The 23,408-nt window shown below is 27.4% G+C and overlaps 3 protein-coding genes across 3 annotated transcripts; all 3 read left to right on the top strand.

Annotated features, from left to right (window-relative positions):
* Positions 1–3,010: 3,010 nt before the first annotated feature.
* LOC113554880 (cuticle protein 19-like) lies at positions 3,011–4,147 on the top strand. The gene is given in 3 exon segments (XM_026958966.1): positions 3,011–3,037; positions 3,423–3,437; positions 3,439–4,147. Coding segments are annotated over 3 exon segments (531 nt in total). The 5' UTR covers positions 3,011–3,025; the 3' UTR covers positions 3,943–4,147.
* Positions 4,148–9,522: 5,375 nt separating this feature from the next.
* LOC113554888 (cuticle protein 8-like) lies at positions 9,523–10,881 on the top strand. The gene is made up of 2 exons (XM_026958974.1): positions 9,523–9,593; positions 9,902–10,881. Exons 1-2 carry the CDS (start codon positions 9,582–9,584, stop codon positions 10,262–10,264), a joined length of 375 nt encoding a protein of 124 aa, XP_026814775.1. The 5' UTR covers positions 9,523–9,581; the 3' UTR covers positions 10,265–10,881.
* A 1,562-nt stretch (positions 10,882–12,443) lies between these two features.
* Positions 12,444–22,780, top strand: LOC113554893 (repetitive proline-rich cell wall protein 1-like). The gene is made up of 5 exons (XM_026958979.1): positions 12,444–12,579; positions 12,705–13,223; positions 17,574–17,684; positions 17,862–17,981; positions 22,245–22,780. Exons 1-5 carry the CDS (start codon positions 12,496–12,498, stop codon positions 22,626–22,628), a joined length of 1,218 nt encoding a protein of 405 aa, XP_026814780.1. The 5' UTR covers positions 12,444–12,495; the 3' UTR covers positions 22,629–22,780.
* Positions 22,781–23,408: the final 628 nt, after the last annotated feature.

The raw sequence follows: 23,408 nt of genomic DNA, 5'->3' as shown, positions 1-23,408 counted from the left end.
AATAGGTGCATGTGGATAAAAAATGAATTGTTTACCAAAGTACATGATAATTTTAAACTTTGAGCCATCTGAAATAAATATTTTTTTTTTTTTTATAACTAAGAAATTTAAAAATAGTGCTCAAATTTATATTATAGGTATATACCTATTCTAAAAAGTATGAATACTTACATACGAAACCGGTTTTTATATTTTCTTTTCTAGTGTAATAAAAACTCTTAAGAACTGCTAAATACGGATTGATATAATAAATAATATTATTACTTCTATTAAATTGATCATTATGTTAAATTATATGTTAAAAATCTATGTTAGTTTCTCAACTTGAACAACTTGAAATTATTTTGAAATTTACATTGAATACTAATATGTGGACTAAAAAATCACAATATTATTTATGTTAATATGAAATTTAAAAATCTTTATAAATCATTTTTATAGCATAATGATAATATTTTTTTTTATTATTTAAAATTTAAAACACACGTGTATTGTAACAAAACATAAAATTGACATATTTAACGGCCAAAAAGGGCTATTTTACTAATGCATTCTCAAGTTTATCCTGACAACTATTATACATTTGTTCAAATGATAAAGCGATACACAAATATAAATCTAATAAAGAAATATATTTGTACTTGCTTAAAAATGTTAGAAAAGTTTAAAAAACCTTTTTTTTTCAATAATAAAATGTTTTTCTAAGATAAAACAAAAATATATAGGTATTAACTATATTCTATATAAAGGACGATACTTTCAAATGTATTGTCTACATTTTACAAACATATAACATAGCAAATTTGAATTCACTAGAACCAACTGTGTATTTTTAACTTAGCTATAATTTAATAATATAATCATACCGAAAAAAAGCCAACGCTTAAGCATCTTATCTTAAACTTTAATAATTGATCAATTTATGCTTATATAAAAGTTAACAATACACAATCGGTACACAATCTTAAATTTATTATAATGTATGCTTGTGAAACAGAGAAAATACATATTATGATAGTAGTCATCTTAAAGAGTAAATTACAAATCAATTATCTGTATTATTTCAGAAATCTTATGTTTCCTTCAATAATATTAAAATTTCAAATGATTGAAAATTTTATCCCTTATTTTACTTAAAAACTCTAAAAAATTGAATTAAAAAAAAAATGTTTTATTAAAGGGAATATTAGGAGTGAGTATACATAGTGTATCATAAATCTTAAAAGTATATTTTAATTAAAATAGTAATAAGTTATATACATGATACAAGAATTTCCTCGTAGCCTTAAATTGATCAATTAAACCTTATTATCATATCTTTCAAAATTAATATAAACAAAATCAGTGTATAATTAAATTTATTTCATGGCAATCATTCACAAATATTGAAATAGTGGATAAAATCCATAAACTGTTATGAATGTTTCTTTTTTTTATATATACATAAAACAGTAAGGGTAAGTAGCTACTAGTATATTTACATTTCAGTAAAATTTTAATGAATAAATCATATGTATATAGTTAAATAATTTAGTGGACAGTATATATAGGATACACGTAGGTTTGTAATAAACTGTTTTTTATTTACTTATAATGCATTTTAATTATTCAACCGCATTTCCATAACAATGTATCAAATAAATTATTATATAAGATCGTATAGTACGTGGTGTTAAGTATATATATATATATATATATATATATATATATATATATAGTACATACGAACAAAATATAATAATAAAAAAAAAAAATGCTAATTTTAATTTAACAAATGTTACCATAACTTTTTGATATGTAAACACACAAATGAATCATAACTACGGTATAATCCTTCTATATAGGCATATAAATTCTACTTTCTCTTTGATAAATAATACTGTGAAAAGAATTATTGTTAATATCATACATTATTGAAATATTAAACTATCGTGTTTAAAACCTACACTATGTGGTAGGTAATATATCGATATAATTTATTGTAAGCTGTGTACCTATACTGCAGTTTACCTATGTATACATTATTTTCTAATCATAGTTGGGCGGCCACCACCGCGGTAGCAATTAATTCCCATCATCCCCACATCATCCCATTATCACCCTTCGAATATTTTCATAGACGTTATTGTCATATTTTAAATTCCTCACTAGAATTTATGCACAACACGAAAACGATATTACCGTGGGATATGAACATTATCGTAACCGTAAATTTATTAACAAACTATTTAAAACATAATATGTGTATGTATAATATATTACACGATAATATAATATTATGTAGGTGGCGTCTACGTCATAATATAATATTATATTATCCGTATCAACATGTTAATTTCGTCATTACGGTCGATTTATAATATTTACTACAACGCGGGCGAACAGTTGCTGTACATCTCGCGATTTAGGTTTTTAATTATCAGACATTATATTATGTGCCGTACGAGTATAATATTATTTTTCGGTTCATATATTATAAACGACGCGTGCACACGCGGTGTCGCGCGTGTAAAATTTTTCCCCGAGGCGGTCGTATCGCGCACGTAATAATTAGGGTTAAAAGAAAAACATCGTAAATCGCCTTCGCGCCGACAATGAAGAAAATACAATCACGGTGACAACGACGTATGTAGTGCGTTCGTAATAAAATATAATATATTATATAGTAACTCATGTGCACTCGACCTATATATAGATATAATATTGTATCAAAACCTGTTGTTTGGGAGTGGTTTTTTAATGCGTTGGACCAGTTTACCAGGTGAAGGTTCTCTCGTATACGCGTGTGAGCGTTTGTGTTTGCTCTTGTTTATTATTATTATTATTATTTTTTTCTTTACGCCATATTAGTATTTTTGCACACCCACGTACGGTAGCAACACACGTTACCGTCTGGGAGGGATTATTTGATAACCCCCTAAACTTTTAGCATAAATACGGTCGGCGCAATCCAAACATCACTCAGTTCATTCCATTAACTTCAGTGTCTAGTATCTCAACAGAACACACACACACACTCACAAAAATGGCCGCTAAGGTAAGAAATATACCACTCATAAGACGTTATTATTATGACAAAATAATATTTCAATATTTTGATCAGTACTTCAACACAATTTTTTGCACGGTCTATATGGTTGATTAGTATCGTATGACAAGGAGGTTTTAGTTATATAATATATGAATTTAACTCGTTAATTTGTATCGATAATAATACAAGTACCTTTATTTTTATTTTTTTCTCCGATAACTTCATCGAAAGTATACTATACGTGTCGTATTATATCGTTTCATTATTCATAACTTGAGGATTAAATACGCGTTATTTTCACTAAATCACAAAACCATAAAGACGTCTAATGGATAACACGACCGTTTGATTAAATTCTAACTTATAATATACATTTTGTTTTTTGTTCCAGTTGATCATCTTCACCTGCCTGCGTGGCTTCTGCTCTCGCCCAATACCCCGCCCCAGCCTACAAGCCCGCTTACTCAGCACCAGCTTACTCTGCACCAAAGGCTTACGCCCCAGAGCCCGCATACGCCCCAGCCCCATACAACTTCGAATACAGCGTAAACGACCCACACACTTACGATGTCAAGAGCCAATCCGAATACAGCGACGGCAACGGTTACGTCAAGGGATCTTACAGCCTTTTGGAAGCCGACGGTTCCACCCGTACCGTTGAATACACCGCCGATGACTACAACGGTTTCAACGCCGTCGTCAAGAACGAAGGTGGATACAAGGCCCCAGCTTACTCCGCACCGGCCTACAAGCCAGCTGCTTATGCCGCACCAGCCTACTCCGCACCAGCCTACAAGCCAGCTGCTTACGCCGCCCCAGCTTACTCCGCACCAGCCTATGCTGCCCCAGCTTACCCAGCACCAGCATACTCTGCCCCGGCCTACAAACCAGCCTACAAACCAGCATACTAATAACTTCCTCAGCCATGTAAACCAACTCTCTTCTTCGCCCCCTTTTTTTTCATGTTTTCTTCGTGTACCTCTGGGCCATCGCGTTCATATTGAACCGTGGTTGCAAAGTCATACATTGCCACATATTAATATAATATAAGACAATGGGTACGACTTATGTATTTATTGTGTAAATATATATATCAATGTGTATTTATTGAAAATATCTGTGTTTTGTTTATTTTAATTTATCCTTAACGCTTTACAGTGTGTATACAAGTAATAATTGAAGTCTACACTTTAGACACTAGCAAAAAGTCTGAAAAGAATTTTTGGGAAATATTTGATCAAATTCAGGTATATACAACTGAATTTGTGAAATAATTAGCGTTCAAAAAATAAATGCATACAACATGAAACCATAAGATATAGTTTACTTTGATGGATTTAATATTTTTTAGAATCATATGAGAACATTTATTACTTACCTTGAATAAAAATATAATATTATTTGGGAAATTATAAGTATATGTTACAACCTACTTACCTTAATAGTGAAAAGGACTTACATATTATAACTCATAATATTTATTAAAATAAAACATGCAAAAATGCATAATGAATTGTATTCTACTAAGATACACATTTTAAATGAATGTCATATTATAGGTATTACTTTTTTATTCACTTATAATTTAATAATAAATATGGCGTGTTGATTAGTCAATAGTTTAAATTGAAATGCAATTTTTTTAGTAACTAATTTAATATTTATTATATTATATGAAATAAACACTATAGTGTATTGTGATCGTATACTCGGATCACAATGTATCCTAAATAGCCTTTTTAATTGAAACCAATAAAATATACGAATGGATGCCAATATTTCCGAAACAAGTCATTTCCTATACACAATCAAATTTTATAAATGTTTTGTTCTATACAAAAAAAGCTGTGATATATTGTTACTTGTCAGTTGTGACAAAATATAATACAATTCGATTTGGTAATAAAATGAAAATTTAAAATGTGTGTTTTTAATCATATAATAATTATGAGTATACCTGTACATTATATAATATGCATAGTAGTTATATTAAGTTGAAATTTCCTGCCAATATCGTACTTTTTTTGTAAACACTTTTTAGATAATAGAAATATTTTTAAAATTATGCAAAGCGTGTAATTCAATATTCTGTATTGAATTTTTTTTTACCAAAAATATAGGTGTAGAACAAAAAAAAATAGTTTTATTCTCATTCGATATTTTATTAATATGAAAATATCGTATTTAAAAAAAAAATGAGTTACAAAAAGGTTATTATGATAGTGGAATATCTGCTAACTACTGTCTATTATGATAGACTAAATTGTTAAATGTATACATTATATAATTTTGATTTTATTTACATTAATTATAATATAATTATTTTAAATAAAAACCCTCTAACTAGATACTTAAAAACATATTAATCTAATTTTATTTTTTAATATATTTCAATTCACTCCTTTTTTTTAATTGTCTTATTTTATATCATTTAAATGCTATTATAATTTATTAATTTAAAGTTCGTAATTATTATTGCATAACATTTTTAGGATATTCTATATCTTTGGCCTAAATGGGTAAAAAAGGAGTAGTAACACGGTCTATGAATTTATAGTTATCTCTACAGTATATATCGTGGTACATTATTACATTGAAAAAATATATTTGATACTTATATTATATAATATATACAAGGTAATTTATTGTTTGGTTTCTCTCTCTAATCGTGCAAAATGCATTCAAATAAAATAAATTTTTTTTTATATTGTTAAGTAATTTTAGGGTAAAATATTATCCATTATACACACTTTAAAAAAAATCTATATATCTGTTTAAACAAATAATTTCATTATTTTTAAATTAGAATATAAATATATATATATATTCTAACAATAATGAAATCCAATGTGTCAAATGTTCAAAAATATTATATTTATAAATATTGTAATAGATTAGCTTAGGTACAAAAATACTCAAAAATCATAAAAAAAAAAAATTTACGTTGGTGTATAGTAATCTACGTGGTGTTAAAAAGAAAACAAATATTGCGCTTATATTCACTTAATAAATTTATGATTTAAAAGTTCTATTAAATTTAAGCTGAAACATGGTATGCATATGATATTTCAAGAATAATATGTATAGATAATGTACAGCATTCAGATCCGCATATTAATTTATTATTAATATTTTATGAATGCATTTTAACTAGTGTAGTATAAATTTCATCTTAACTAACTCTACCAGTGATTATACTAATTCGCCCACACTAACCTATATATATGCATATTATTACTTAATGACTAACGCGTGTGTTATTATAGTATATTATTTGATATCCATTCATCGTCATTCGTCATTATGCTCGTACGCATTAATGTTACACAATAGCAAATTATACGTACAAGCGCTGCACATTACACTCGTTTGATCATTCTGAGGTCATATTTCTCATAAAGTCTGTTTGTCTTACATATCGTAGCGGACCGGTAGGTAGCTGGATCGCGTCAATCTGTTATTTTAGAGAAAATGAAGAAAAAAATCAGTCAAATATGATTGACGTTCAACCGGTACATAATAATACATAAATGGGGCGTAAATGATATAATATAATGTCATTATATATACATTATCGGTTGTAGTCTATGCGATTAACTATATAATAATATTAGTATATAATATTATGTTGCACGTATTAGACAGCTGCAGCTCCAGTCTCACACAGACGCGCGTCTATTACACGTTAGTTGTTACACTTTTTTTCTCACTACTATATATCAATGTACATTCTTTTTTTTTTTAATTAATATCGGGCGTACACGGTGAAGGTACCAATTCTTAAAATTTAATTAACAGACGTAAAGAAGTATCGCCCCGAGTGACAATATTACGGGGCGTGAACAGTACCATAAAACAAAAGGAGGTGTAACAATAATCTGTAATAATTGTACCGTCGACAATAATTTATTTTGTGTAAAAAATAGTTTAAGCTCTAAAATTATAATTGTAGTAAAAAAAATAATAAAAATAAAAATAATTAATTAATATTTCTGATATCAAAAAGTATTTACATTATAGCATTAAAAAGAACACATAATGTACTATAATATTTAAATTTATTAGATTGTACAGTTTATGTTTGAAAAATATAATAACGATCATTGATAACGTATACTTTTTAAAATTAAATATAAATTATAAACGAAAAGAGTTTTCAAATGCTGATATTTTCTGTTTTTTTTTTCCGTAAAATATCCTGTTTCCTACGTAAAAAAGTATAACTCAATAATATAGAGAAAAATGGTTGCAAATCACGAAAAATGTACAAACACTATTCATCAAAATCACTAGCAATTAAATTGATCTAATTAAATCTGTTTTTATAATACTCTGTGTATTATTGCAAATCCACTGATTAAATTGCACATAGACTTCTTACTAAATATTATCGATGATATACGATTGCATAGGTTTATCCCTTTTAGTAGTACGACGTCATACGTCGTGTCATACAATTTATCTACCTGACCCTTAAAAATATTACTATTTCGTATGCAAATGAATGCAACGTAGCTAGCATATAATACTCAGTATTTAGCATTTATAACAATAGTAATATTTTCAAATGAACGTGGTAAATTAACCGTTTAGATAATAAGTAAAAAGTGTGTATTTCTATTGACTTTATTATTCAATCAGGTTTTTTTTTTTAAATAATAATAATAATATAATTTTAAATACTTTTAATAATTAAAACTGCTGAAATAAAACCAATTGAATAGTCAATTATGTATATAACACAATCGTAGTGAAAAAATTCCGTACGCAATCGTAACGCACTTAATATTATTTACTTTAACTATTGAAACAAATTCATCCAAATTTGTGAATTAATTGATTACACTTACATATTTTTAATTTTTTACAACATGAAGAATATTGTAAAATATGAATCATATTTATATGCCATCGAAGTAATTGATTCGTATAAACTCATACTTTATTGTTCTATCCATTAATGATAAAATGAAAAATTATTATTTTTAATAATATTATTACCTGTGATATATACATTTAGATTAATAATTTTTAATGTTTTATCATCAAACTGTATAAAATCATATATCTTAAATTATAATTTAATATAATAATATTTTATTCACTAAATTATAATCCTATTATAACTCTTTCTTGGAACGTAGAGTTTCTAGATACGATTCAATGTCGTTAGACTGTACGACAGAACAACGCAATATTATGTAGCATTAATGTTATTTACTTAAGCTTTCTAATATCTTAGAGCTAATGCTCTTAATAGACAACTTTTTTGAATTAATCCTTCTAATAAAGATTTTTAATTCTAATAGTTGGTCTAATTATAATAGTTGTACATAGAATTTTTCTACGAATAAAAACCTTTTTATACGTTATAAATGATTATGATAATAAATTATTACCTAATGAAAATATTCTGAAATATAAAGTGCATTTTTATTGTTATATATTAAATAAGATTATCAACCAATATGAAATTTAATAATAACATTTATTAAAATTATATTTTAATTTTAAACGCATTTAAGTTTGCGTGGACATGATTCATATTTATAAGTAAGGCTACTCAATTTCATGCACTTGCAAAATATACACAAAAACATCAGAAATATGCATTTGTATGCACTAAAAATCTAAAATAGTTAACTAATCTAATTTGTTTTTTAATACTTAAAACTTAATTTATTTTAAATAAAACATTTATTGTATTTCGTATTACAATTATTATTAAAAATTAATTTTTAACATGTATGACTCAACAAAAACTATAAACGTATGAACATTTTTTTTTAAATATAGAATCATTAACAGATAGAACGAATCTATAGCAAGCACGTCTATACCTGCAGTTTGCATAATAATTGTACTATTGAATGCAGTTGAGTCGTCGCGGTACATAGGATCTATTTATATAACTTATAACTATCTTGAAAATATAGGTGATACAACAATATAATATTTTATATCATATTATATTATAATATAACAAATACGATGTCTATGACATAATTTATTTATTTTAATTTTTATAAAATAGCATAACATTATAAAAATGTATCTTCATTTTAAAAGTTTGCTTTCAAATAAAATTTGAAATATACACTATCAAACTAAAAATCTCAAATACCTATGCATGTATAGCTAAATAACTTAAAATATGCATTTATATTCAAATTCATCAATTTACGATCCCTATTTATAAGGTATTACAAATATTATAGAACATTAAAATGTCTCAATGCATTACGGCATCAAATATTTTATTTTATTCTGTGTTTTTAGATCAGATTACTTAATTTTACTCATATTTATAAGGAATAAAAATGTATGTAATATTATGTATCTATGTATAACAAAAATATCTTTATGGTATGACCGGTTCGTGCGTACGTGGAGAAATAAAAGTCTGGAGGGACATGACAATATGTATGCATTCGACATAAATACAGAGACGTTGGAGACACCAATTATTAGTTGACAGTAAGTTATCGTGATAATTGTACACGTACATCTAAATCTTTTACAAACGCAAACAGAGTACGGACAAATTACAATGGCTGTCAAGGTATAGTAAAAACAATTTCCTGTTATAGTTTCATATATAAATGTCTTAAAATATTTTATTACCATCACGAGTCTATCTGGGATTGCTATGTTTTATTTGAATATCCATCGACTCGTCGTACATGTGATATGATCAAGTATTGTCAGATTGTCATATGATGTAGGATTAGCGTATTAGAGTTATTGAATCTACAATGCAATATGATAGCAAATCGGACGTGAAACATTGTGATGAGATAATTTTTATAATATTCTATCCTCCGTTGCAGGTTTCTTATCAAAATCTAACAGTCGTTTTATTTATTTTAGATGATCGTTTTCGTCGCATGCTTGTCATCCGCCGCCCTGGGCCAATACGTCGTGCCAGCGTACCCCGTTTACCACGTGGCACCGGTAAAGACTAACGTGCCTGTTAACGCACCGACACCGTACAGCTTTGTGTACAGCGTAAACGACCCGAACACTTACGACGTCAAGAGCCAGGCCGAGTCCGGCGACGGCAACGGTAACGTAAAAGGCTTCTACAGCCTTTTGGAAGCCGACGGTTCCACACGCACCGTCGAGTACACCGCCGACGACTACAACGGGTTCAATGCAGTCGTCAAGAAGGAAGGCGGGTACGCTTCCGACGTCGCTTATAAGCCCGCCGCAGCCCCATACAGGCCGTACTGAAAAAGAGAGAGAGAGTGACGGCCAATCGCCAAACGACCTTCGTCCTCTGACTAATCCACGTGCCACGCGCGTTTCCGGTCGCGACGCTACTGACACATATTCAGTCATAATACTATTATATTATTAAATATTTTAATAATTCAACGAATATTATTATACCTACACGTTCTGCAGCTATCTATTGCACGGACAGCAGTCTGCGTACTTACCCATACTCATATAGCTATAGGTCATTAGAACGATTCGTACACTTTAAGATATTACTATTAGTTACCTTGTAAATAATTATAAGTTACAATTTATCTGAAACCAATTTTTAGTTGATATTTATTTGTATATTATTATGTACGTTTATCCACTACACTTTGTCGTGATATGTTATTAATATTCAGCTATTGACACAATATAATAATATATTATAACAGAAAATGAAAATATGCGTTTTTGTTATTGCAATATTACACTGTGAATTGTAATCAAAACCAACTGACAACATCGATTGATCAAATCGAAAAATAAATGTTGTGTTCAAAGAAATATGTGCTGTACATTTCATCTGATTTGTATTACTCTGTTTCGCTTTCAATACGTACCTCTTATTTTCTGAAATATAAAAGAAAAGTTCATCGCTATAATATAGGTTTACATTTTTAATACATTTTCAAACTAAAACAAGACTTCTTGACAACAAATTTTCAGTTGCAAATCGATGGTAACATTAATGGTATAGTTATAAGTGAATAATTAAGATTATTGAAAAACAAGTTATGCCAATAAGGATTTTTAAATATCATTATTCATTATAATTGATTTATTTTCACATTTTGTATTTTATTGGATGCTTAAAATATACGATGGTTACCATATAAATTAAACATGTATTTAAGACATATCCTCAAAGCAAAGGTTTTTAGTTATTTGAGTGCCTCATACAATTACGGTTATAATTGCGTATTCTCAGTGGAATGTTATTCTCATTTCACATTTCTATTTTATTTTATTCCTACAAATCTGCAGATTATAATATGCATTCATATACCACTTTAACAACAATTTTGCATAGTTAATTACAAGCCATCAGTCTTCTCAAATACTTTTCAGACAATTTACGTATATAAAAGTTTTAGATACAATTTCACAGAAAATTATTTTAAAATATTTTTGACTTTTCCATGAAATAAAAAAAAATATAGATTGACAATAATATTATAAGATTAGTTATTAAATACAAAACATAAATTACAGATGGTAATTTACACATACAGTTTTATTTCGTCTAAGATATATGATGATATACCTACTATCAATTATCATATATTATTTATATACGTATACTAACCGTGATCGGACTAAAAATTAGCAGTTTAATAAATATTTGTATATATTCATAAAACATTTTTTCAAGCTATTCTTAGGAAATCGTCATAAGAACAAGACGTATTACATTAGTTTTTATTTTTTTCTATATCAAAAGATAAAACTTTTAAAATGTCGAATTGTAATACATTCAATATTAAAAATTAGATTTCATTAAATGTATATTCATTATTGAAAAAATAAGTATTTAAATATATAATGGAACTGAAAATGCCTATCCATAATTAATTTGATAATATAATAAGTTATAAATGTTATCGAGTTGTGCTCAACAAGTTCAATTGTTATATATAATATTTTTACAATGTAGGTGAATCAAAAACGTGTGCTCAATACCATTACACCTATCTTATGTTATTGTTATGTCTATAATTAAATTAATCCAATTAAATTTGAGATAAATATAGAGCTATTCGAAAAATGTATTATTATATTGTTGCTATGATAACTACACAATTAATATAAGTTTTAATACGAATAAAAAACATAAAATAAAAATGAGTACTTTATTAAAAATGAAATCATCAAAAATAGCCTAATAATGAATGCACTTGAAATTATTATTATACATGATATGAGTACATAACATGGTTATAAAACATATATTTGATAAGTTAACTATATATAAAACATTCAAGGAAAATGAAATAAACAATAATTAAATCTATACTTTCAGAACTATGCGTTAAATAAATGTATCATACATGATATTATGATAATAGTTGGATAATTATTTCGCTGGGCAATATTGAACTACATTAACTAACCGGTCTACTGCCAATTAATATTTGGTAACCATAGACTATGGAGGGAAAAATTACCTTCGATGTATCCGTATAAATACTCTACATTCGATGAGGATAATCACCAGTTACTTCTCTTCTGTTCATTTGATCAAATCAAATAATCCAAACAACACATCAAAAATGGCCGCTAAGGTAACGAAACTTGTGAACAGTCTTCGCGTATACATATTAACATTTTTGATCGAATTAGTATATTGAATCGCATCGGTAATATGAATATTTTTATAATAAACGCACAATTGTTATTGTTTTTTCAGATGATCATATTCGCTGCCTGTGTGGCCACCACACTCGCCCAATACGCCGCCCCGGCTTACCCGTCCCACCACGCTGCACCAGCTTACTCAGCGCCCGCTTACTCCGCACCAAAGGCTTACGCTCCGGAACCCACATACGCCCCGAAACCATACAGCTTCGAATACAGCGTAAACGACCCACACACCTACGACGTGCACAGCCAATCCGAATACAGCGACGGATACGGCAACGTCAAAGGAACTTACAGCCTCTTGGAAGCCGACGGTTCCACCCGCGTCGTCGACTACACCGCTGACTCCTACGGATTCAACGCTGAAGTCAAGAAAATCGACGGAGGATACAAAGCCCCATACAGCGCCCCAGCCCCAGCCTACAAAGCCGCCCCAGCCTACAAGCCAGCTTACTCTGCACCAGCTTACTCTGCCCCAGCTTACTCTGCCCCAGCCTACGCTGCACCAGCTTACCCAGCACCCGCATACTCCGCACCGGCCTACAAACCAGCCCCATACAAGGCATACTAATTTCCAACCAAAAACCATTCCGACTGTGTCACAACCTCTCTCACTGAGCTGAGTACTCGTCAGCGAGAAACGGCTCTACTTCTCACTTCACCCGAACATGTTTAATTTATTCAATTGTTAATTTATTTATCAAATAAATATTTTTTTATTTGATTCATATTACAAATCGTTTGTGTTTTATTTTCGTCTACCTATGACCGAATTTAATTCCTCGTCGTCAAGACAATCTAGATCAGGTATTGGAACTTTTAAAATTGTATTGGTTACAGTTTATTGAAAGAAAAAATCTAAATCTTAATTATAGTTTATTGGTATATTCAGAATAAACGATTTAACGTTTAAATCATAGCAATTAAACGCATACTTCTATACGAAATGATTTTTATGATTTGTAGCATTATATGTTTATCGTCGCCAGAAAAAAAAAAAACAAAATGCATACATGCATGGAGTACCGTTAGTATTTTGCTATTATTTGGTTGAGCTGAAATCATAGAAATATTGTCAAATTATATCAAATTAAATATCTAAAATATCATTATATTTTCTATATAGTTATGGTTATTGTTATTTCAATCATACTGTTAACATCAGTATTCAGTATACTATGATTACTATGATATTCATTCAATGAATGTGTTTTATATCTAAAAGTTCGTGAATTCAGATACCTATCTAGTTTATGCTTTCGCACCTCATTACTATGGAAAATGATGTACAACTTTGTTCACATGTCGGCCACTTTATTAGTAATGATTTCATACTTGGACGAGCAATAAACTGTATTATTCGTTAGGGGTTGTGTATGGTATGTGTATAAAATATGTACATGGTTGTTTGCTTATTCGAAAATAAATAAAACAGCTCGGTATATTATGGCTTTATAAAAACAAATGTTAATATCTTAATGATCAGAAAATGTATATATTTTAAAACAAAAATATGTTTCTAAAACAATGTATTTTTAAAATTAATGTGATCTGTTTCCATCTACATATTTTTAATTTTTATTATAACATTTTTGTTAGGTTTGTTTTAATTTATTAATTTTTGTATATAGTTAATTTGGATTCAAACATTAAATTTAAGACAATAATATTATCAATGTATAAACAAAATTACTTGAATTTATAATTTATTTATTGTTATACATAACATATATTGCTTGATTACGTTAAATAGTAAAAAATTAATTTGAATTTGAAAATTAATTTGATCCGTTCATATGTCATCTATTTATTTTGTCCATTAAACAATTGTTCAATATGTATTAAAAGTATAAAACAAAAATAAAATATATTAAAAACAAACTATAATTAGTAAAACTGTATTTCTTTGATTTCATATACTATTAATTGTTGTTTTACATAATTGAGTACATAACAATTTAAAAACAACTAAACCTTATTTATAAAATCGTATCACAATCTGATTAAGTTAAATATCATTATAACATATTATAACATGCACATATTAGTATACATATATTTTATGGAATAATAATAAATAAGTACCTACAAGATAACTCATTAAACGGTAAAAACTAATTATTTCTAAAAGTATATATATTTAAGAAATATTCACTTCAAATTATTTGAATAAACATAATACATTTTACTATTTCAGATTTTGAGCAGAGTAATAAATGTATTGATTTTATAATGATATGTGTGTGTTTTTGTTATGTATATACAGAAGATTTATAAAAAAAAATGCTCCGATCTTCCACTCAAATAAATTGTATGATAGGAATGCGAATTTAGTTGGTCTAATCTCTAATAGGAGGTAAAAATTACAATTTGTCAGTACTTTTCAAAATAATTGCTCAACAAGAAGTAACGAAAAATATGAAAAATGGAAATTTGTATGCAAAATTAGACTAAATCGATTCTTATTTTATTATAATTAAAAAATTTGTTTGAGGAGGTTCGAAACCTCTACCTTTGTATATTATTATATTTTATATACACGATGACATTTTAAAAATATTTAGACTAATTGTTTACTGTTGTTTATTTATACTTTGAACCTGCAAACCGTACTATACAGTAAGTCGATATAGATTCCAAAAGTTAATAACAATAAGATATAAATATACCTATGATAATATTATAAAAATTAAAATGTTTTCGGAAAAATTAATTCAACATAACATTTGACTAATAGTAAAATAAATTACAATAATCTATTTATGTTCTATGTACTATATTTTTATTGTATATACGAATGTTACTAATATCTGTAACTAAATTTTTTTTATTTACCCTCAAATCATTAAAAAATACTAATCGATTTTAAATAAAAGTTATATCGAAATATTCTTTTGAACACGGAAGGAATTTATTTTTTCAATCTCTATAACTTGTTGTTGGGTGTTCATAAACATTTATTTTCGTCTCACGAAAATCAAATATGTTTTGTTTATTACATATATGGTTTCCATTAGTTACAGATAATATTAATAATAACAATCATTAATAGATACATAGTACAAACAAATCTTACAAATATATATAAAAAAAAAAACCAAATATTAAGTATATCAGTTTTTAAGCGCATTCGTTGAATCGGTCTCCACTTTTTTAGCATCAAAAATATTTCCAGAATTAAGAACTGGAAAATAATAAAATGTGTCATTACATTTATGTTTGTATTAAATATTTAAGTCGAAGTAAAATGGAAAACGATAAAAAAATTAATTTAAATTTGGGCGACATCGTTTAATACGACCAATAACAATACAAACATATTATCAAGTATACTAAATTATACAAAGTAATAAAGGCTAACGAACCATCTTTACTTAGAATCGTTTTTCATGTACAATGATATATCATTGAATTCAAATTTAACACATCAATTAAAATTACTTACTCAATAACAAAGTATACTTGAAACTTTCTGTACATCAGAGTACTTACTTACTTTCCTCTTTTTTTATTATTGAAGTTATTAAATGTTTAACTTTTTAGAAATAAACTCAGTATATAGTTTTAATTTCATATTTTAAAGTAGATTTCAAATATAAAATCGATCTTTTAATGAGTAATTAACTTATAAGTAGATATTTTCAATTTTTAAGTTCTTATAAGTGATGCATTGGATAATTTTTTATTTAGTATATCTAGATATTCTACTTCGATCATTTAAACTTAAAATATTTATAAATTATAAGTTTATAACTAATTACTACACTATTACATTCAAAATTCGAATTTTATGTGTTCAAATTCTTAAAAACATCTGCTTTATTATGTTATAATAAAAATAAAAGCTATCATTCGAAAAAAAAAATGTTGATTAGCAATGAGTTAGATTTTTTTAAATATTTCCCAAAGTATTGATACTTTTCGAGGAAATGGGTGTTTGATATTGACTTATTGGAAAGTTGTTTGACTGTTTATTTAAATTTATGATTATAGATGAATGATTAAATTAAATACATTTAAAATTAATAGGATGCTTCTAATCAAAATGACTTTTCTAAATATATCTGTATAAACACATTGAATACCTGTATGAATAAATAAAAATGTATACAGTTGATTTTATTTATTATTTATAAAAATGGTACCAAGAAATGTTTTTTTATAACTCAATTCTTACTGTTACGATTATAATAAATATTAGTTACGGCTCTTATAATTCAAATAAATAAAAACTATAAAAATATGACAATTACACAACAACAAACATGTATATAAAATTACAAATTAAACATGAGTTTCAACCGATTTTAATGAAAATTAAATTATAAAAATATGATTTTATAGTACTTTAATTTAGATCAATTAAAAAATTAGTAAATTTTAAAAAGTAAACTCACTTACTAATAAAATATTATTATATAATATTAATAATTTTGATCTACTTATCGTATGAAAGGATTGTTCAGTAAAGGGGCGGTAACCACTTTAGCAATGAACACATAAAAATCAATATGTATAATATTTTAATATACGACCGGTGACCGGTTTTAGTGCATTTATAATCAGTAATTACATACCATACGTAACAACCATATATGTTGGAAGGGATGAAATCGAAACAAGAGTTTAACATAAATACAGAGAATCAATAGTAAACATCTATCAGTTGAAATCAACAGGACTACCAAGCAAACACAGAAAAACTAAAAAAAATCAAATAAAATGGCCACCAAGGTATTTATATATTTTTTTTATAACATTATAACATATGAGAAATAAAACTCTGACTAGTGACACTATGTCTATAATACACAACATAAGAGTTTTAGGAAAATATTTTATTTTTTATTTATTTAATTATTCCAATATCTTATAGATGATCATATTCGCCGCTTGCGTGGCTTCCGCTCTCGCTCAATACTCTGCTCCAGCTTACAAGCCAGCGTACTCAGCGCCCGCTTACTCGGCACCAAAGGCTTACGCCCCAGAGCCTGCATACCCACCAACACCGTACAACTTCGAATACAGCGTAAACGACCCACACACCTACGACGTTCACAGTCAATCCGAATACAGCGACGGCAACGGCAACGTCAAGGGAACTTACAGCCTTTTGGAAGCCGACGGTTCCACCCGCGTCGTCGACTACACCGCTGACTCTTACGGTTTCAACGCTGAAGTCAAGAAAATCGACGGAGGATACAAGGCCCCGTACAGCGCACCGGCCTACAAGCCAGCTTACTCTGCACCAGCTTACTCTGCACCAGCTTACTCTGCACCAGCTTACTCTGCACCAGCTTACCCAGCACCCGCATACTCTGCACCAGCTTACAAGCCAGCCCCGTACAAGGCATACTAATAAGTCTTAATCCATTCTCGTTTCACGCCGCTGTTTAAGACAACCATCTCACAGTGATATTTGTAATAACATCTTCACTACCTGCTCATAAACCATATTTATATCATCGTTGTATTTATTTTGTAAATAAATAGAAAATTTAATAACAAAAAAAATTTTTTTTTTTACTTACACCTATATATTTATAGATGTATATTGTATATATATTATATACCAAGTATTATTCATTTGAATTGCATAAGAATATCATACTATACACTATATCTAATTAGTGATTAGTCATCAGTGGCCATACTGATTAAGTGTAAACATTATAATAACATAATATTTTAGTTCAAAAAAGCTTGTTACAAAACTAGCCATATGTGTAAATAGGCACAGTATTATATAATGATTATATTAAAATATGGTTAATGTGATTTCTTTTTAAAACTCGGTGGTTTCCAAATATTTTTCGGTAATAATGACGTATCAATCTTTAATTTGTATAGTGGTAATTGATAATGTATTAAATCTATATAGTACGTTAACAAAATCAAAAAAATAATAATAATAATAATAAATCGAATCATCAGAAAACTGAGAACATTTATACATAACAAATTGTTGACAAAATCCAATTAATACTTTCTTTCTAATAGTCTTTTTATAGATATTTAAATATATAATTTTACAACAACAACAACAACAACAAATATAGAAGAAACATTATTATTCTAACAAATAGAAGATGACTGCATCTCGGAATCGTTTTTCGTATTAACTAATTATTATTAAATTCAAATTAACGATTCACTGTTAGTATTGACTTTCTCAATTACGAGATGCACTCAAAACCAATAACCACATCAGAATATTTTATATGGTTTTTATTTTTAATGGTTTTTAAATGTACTGTTCAGTAGATATTAACGTTATTTTGGATATCCAATGCTGAATTTTATTATTAAAAACTTTGGTCATTAATTTAAGTACATAAGTCAAAACATTTTATTATTTATTATTTATAATTTTGACTGTATTTACTTCTTGTAAAGTCTATTAATGTTGTACATTGGTTTATATTTAATAATTTTGAATAATTTTACTTATATACTAATTAATTATATTTTTTTATAAAATAACTTAGAAGTCAAACAAAAACAATCCTATAGAAATATTATATTGTAATTTGTACAATTATGTAAGAGACATAAACGTTTTATATTCGTAAACACTGAACATTCTATATGTGTTGTAAATTAGAATTTATATTTTAACTAAAATGGATTAATATTCAAGTGTACTCAACGTTCATAATTTATAAATCAATGGTTTACGCTGATTTTATTTTTAAAATATATAATATATAATTAAAAACAAATAAAATATTTACAAAAATATACATAATTGTGTGTAAAAAAAGCTCAAGTAAATGAGAAATTATAATGCAATGCACAGTTCTGCATTGATTTGTTATTTTTATTTTGTAGGTAGTCAATACTATTTTTTATTATACTCTTTCAACTTACTATTCAGTTCAAGCAAATATTATAGATAATATTATGATAAAATAATACGATTATAATTGTATGACTAAAACTAAAACTGGTTAATAAACGATATAATAGGTATAACATACTACGAACTTATTGGAGACAATCATTAGAGAAAGTGTTCAAAACTGCTAAAAAATTGTTTTGAACTTAAATTTATAGAAAGAAATATGACAAATTAAGTAAACAACTTTTATCATGTCATATACAAAAAGGTTGAGACCCGCTGGTATTCCGTAATTAGATCAACATATATGTTTTCATATTTTATATTATTTACATTTTACATTATTTTCTATAACAGTATAAAACAGTATCTACCTACCAAATATTTTTATTTAAACGCTACTTTCGATATTTTTCAAATTCTTGAATGATTTAGTTAATGACATGAATAAATTATCTTGACAGTTATTGTGGGTGCGCTTAAAAAAGGGATTAAGTCAACATGTACAAAATGAATTATATACCCAGAAAATTTCAGTGGAAAATAATCTACCATTTGTATTATATAGTTTAAGTTGAAAAGTTTATTGAGTTAAGTCACTATTTTCATCATTTTAGTATATTTTGTGAATAATTGACAAAATAATTTTGTATTTACAATTGAATTAGTGCTAGCTATAGGAGATTTGTTATTTAATATTTATTTTACTTACATCGGTTTGACTATTACTTTACTTATGAAATGGTTATGACTATTTACTCGCAATTTTATTTTATAGTATCCAGTCTTATTTTAAATTAATTATAACAAAATTAATTAAAATATATCATCACAGTTTTTTTTTAATATTACTTACTTAATGAACTAAATGTAAAGTACTGAATACAACAATACTAAACGTGGAGTATGTTATACGCACATTTAAAATCAATATGATAAATTGATAAAATATTATTAATCAACTGTTTATCATACAACGACTAGAGTAAAATAAATAGTTAAACTCTATAGAAAAGTTAAAAATTAATGTTAAGAATACAAATATAATACTTGTTGTTATTGTTAAACCTAACTAAGCCAATCCTTTTTTTTATACTCAGTATTAAAATATAAGTTGATCATAAGTTGAATTAATAAATTATTATCTAGCTGAAATTACTATAAATATATGTCCGAAGATAATACTTATATAGAATAACACCTAACCTAAAATAGTATATATATATATATATGATAAATATTATAAATATTATACTCCAGACTCCTATATTACACTATATTATTGTAAAAATATTTATCAGAATCATAAAATAATATAAATACATTTTTTTAAGCGAAATCATCTATTTAATATATATATATATGTATTTATTTTGGTATTCCTATAAAGGTATGTACAATGTAAATGACTTAATACTTTTATTTTTAAAATAGAAACCGGGTCAAATCTTAAGTATTTGAGTTACAATGGGATTGTACATAAGATTCAAGATAGTTTTTTGTTTACTTTCTTATTGTAACCATTACTTCATTTATTTTTTTGCATTAGAAATTTATAAAGAAGTAAAAAATGTATGTTCTTGTTTAATACTTTTAAAAAAAGTATGATAATTGCGTGTGGATAAAGATAAACAAATTGATAATCAAAATAAACACACCGTTTAAAATTTTAATACTGATTAACTAATAAATTAAAATTATAAAAGTGTTGATAAATTAAGTTTTAATATAATTTATTCATTTTAGTAAGACCAATATATCCTGAGGTAGTTAGTTTAGTTTAAGTAACATGAACCGCTTCCATAGCAACGTATGTTTTTTTTCAATTTTGAGATGCGAGAAATCCAACATGACAAATAAGTGTTTACGTCCACTCTCGATAAGAAGTTTCATTTCAAAAAATCTTATCATAAGATAACAGTATCTAAAATACTCTTCTAATACTAATTTACCATCAATTCAAAAGTAAACGATCATTGGCTTCGCCGATTTTTTAGACATACCTACAATCTACATATTATATTATTAAATAATAAATCTCATAAAAGCATTTATTTCAAAATAAAATTACAGTGACGTAATAAAGTAATTTTAAAATATTTCCATAGTTACAAGGTAACAGATTTTCATAAGATAAGCTTGAAAAAATATATAATATTAAAAATTAAATATTAATCCACACGGTATTCGAGATGAGTGGGTTCATAAGTTTACGTCCGTTTAAACAAATACATTTTTAATAGAGCGTGAACGTGAACGAAATACATATAAAATATTTTCGATGAACTTGAACCATATTTACACTTGTCGAACACAATTTATATAAAAAAAAAATGAAAAGTACTTCACGGGCGTCTACGCCCTGACCGGTTCTTGTTCGACGTTATACTACAATACTCCTGGTGGGATATTATTCAGCGCATAACACTGGAAGGGATGATGTGACAAATTTATAGCATAAATACCATGTCTCCGCTCTCCATATTCACCAGTTCATTTCTGTACACAGTCATTCAATACATTGACAAAACAACAAAAAAAAATTACTAAAATGGCCGCTAAGGTAAGTTAAGACTATCGTGATTTGATATTTTAAAACGTTTAATTTTTTAAACGAAGCGATTTTTAATTGAAATTCATTAGGGTGAAAATGATTTTTTTAAATTTGTAAATCGTATTTTACAGATCATCATCCTCGCCGCTTGCGTGGCTACCGCCCTCGCCCAATACTCTGCCCCAGCTTACAAGCCAGCGTACTCAGCGCCCGCTTACTCCGCACCAAAGGCTTACGCCCCAGAACCCGCATACGCCCCAGCCCCATACAGCTTCGAATACAGCGTAAACGACCCACACACCTACGACGTCAAGAGCCAATCTGAATACGCCGACGGCAACGGTTACGTCAAGGGATCTTACAGCCTTTTGGAAGCCGATGGTTCCACCCGCACCGTCGAATACACCGCTGACGACTACAACGGTTTCAACGCCGTCGTCAAGAACTCCGCCCCAGCTGCCTACAAGCCAGCTTACTCCGCACCAGCTTACTCCGCACCAGCCTACGCTGCCCCAGCTTACCCAGCACCAGCTTACTCTGCACCGGCCTACAAGCCAGCATACAAACCAGCATACTAATAATTTATTTTGTCATGTAAACCAACTCTCTTCATCGCCTTTTTTCCATATTTTCTTCGTTTATACCTCTCTGCCATCGCGTTCATATTGAACCATGATCACAAAGTCATACCATGCCATATTAATATATAAGACAGTAGGTACGACTTGTGTATTTATTGTGAAAATAAATATACCGATGTGTATTTATTGAATATATCTGTTTTTATTATTTTTTTACACCTTATAGTCCTCTGTTATCACCTATGGTCAAAATAATATTTAGTTTTATCATTTTGATTACATTCAAAGCAAAAACAATAATGTAAGTGGTTTTATTCGGATTATTTAGAGAATATTTTGAATCTTTAACGTGATGTGATCAAAACTCAATCATGATATAATCTAAGTACTGCGAAGAATTTAAGTGAAATTAAAAAAATTAATTTAATTTTAATTACATTCATTGAAATATTATAATTTAAATTAATTTTGTTTAGAAATATAACTAATGGGAGTATAATATATTATACATATTTAAGCTATTATCAACTATTATAAATATAATTTGGTATATTAATTATAGTATAGATTTCTATAGTTTATGGGAGTAAATAAAAATAGTTTTATACCTAGGTACAACATTCTACATATAAACATATTTTCTGATAGAATAGGACTATTTTGTTTGTGTTAAGTTCTAATAAAAATATAAAATATTGTAAATTTATGATATTTATTTAATTTAGTTTTGGACACTACTATAGTCTAAGTTTAAATTTATGTAACATATTCTGTAAG

This window comes from Rhopalosiphum maidis, chromosome 2, assembly GCF_003676215.2.
Source record: "Rhopalosiphum maidis isolate BTI-1 chromosome 2, ASM367621v3, whole genome shotgun sequence".
NCBI lineage: Eukaryota > Metazoa > Arthropoda > Insecta > Hemiptera > Aphididae > Rhopalosiphum > Rhopalosiphum maidis.
The sequence above is the reverse complement of the archived record's forward strand: the minus strand, read 5'-3'. Positions and strand labels throughout refer to the sequence as shown.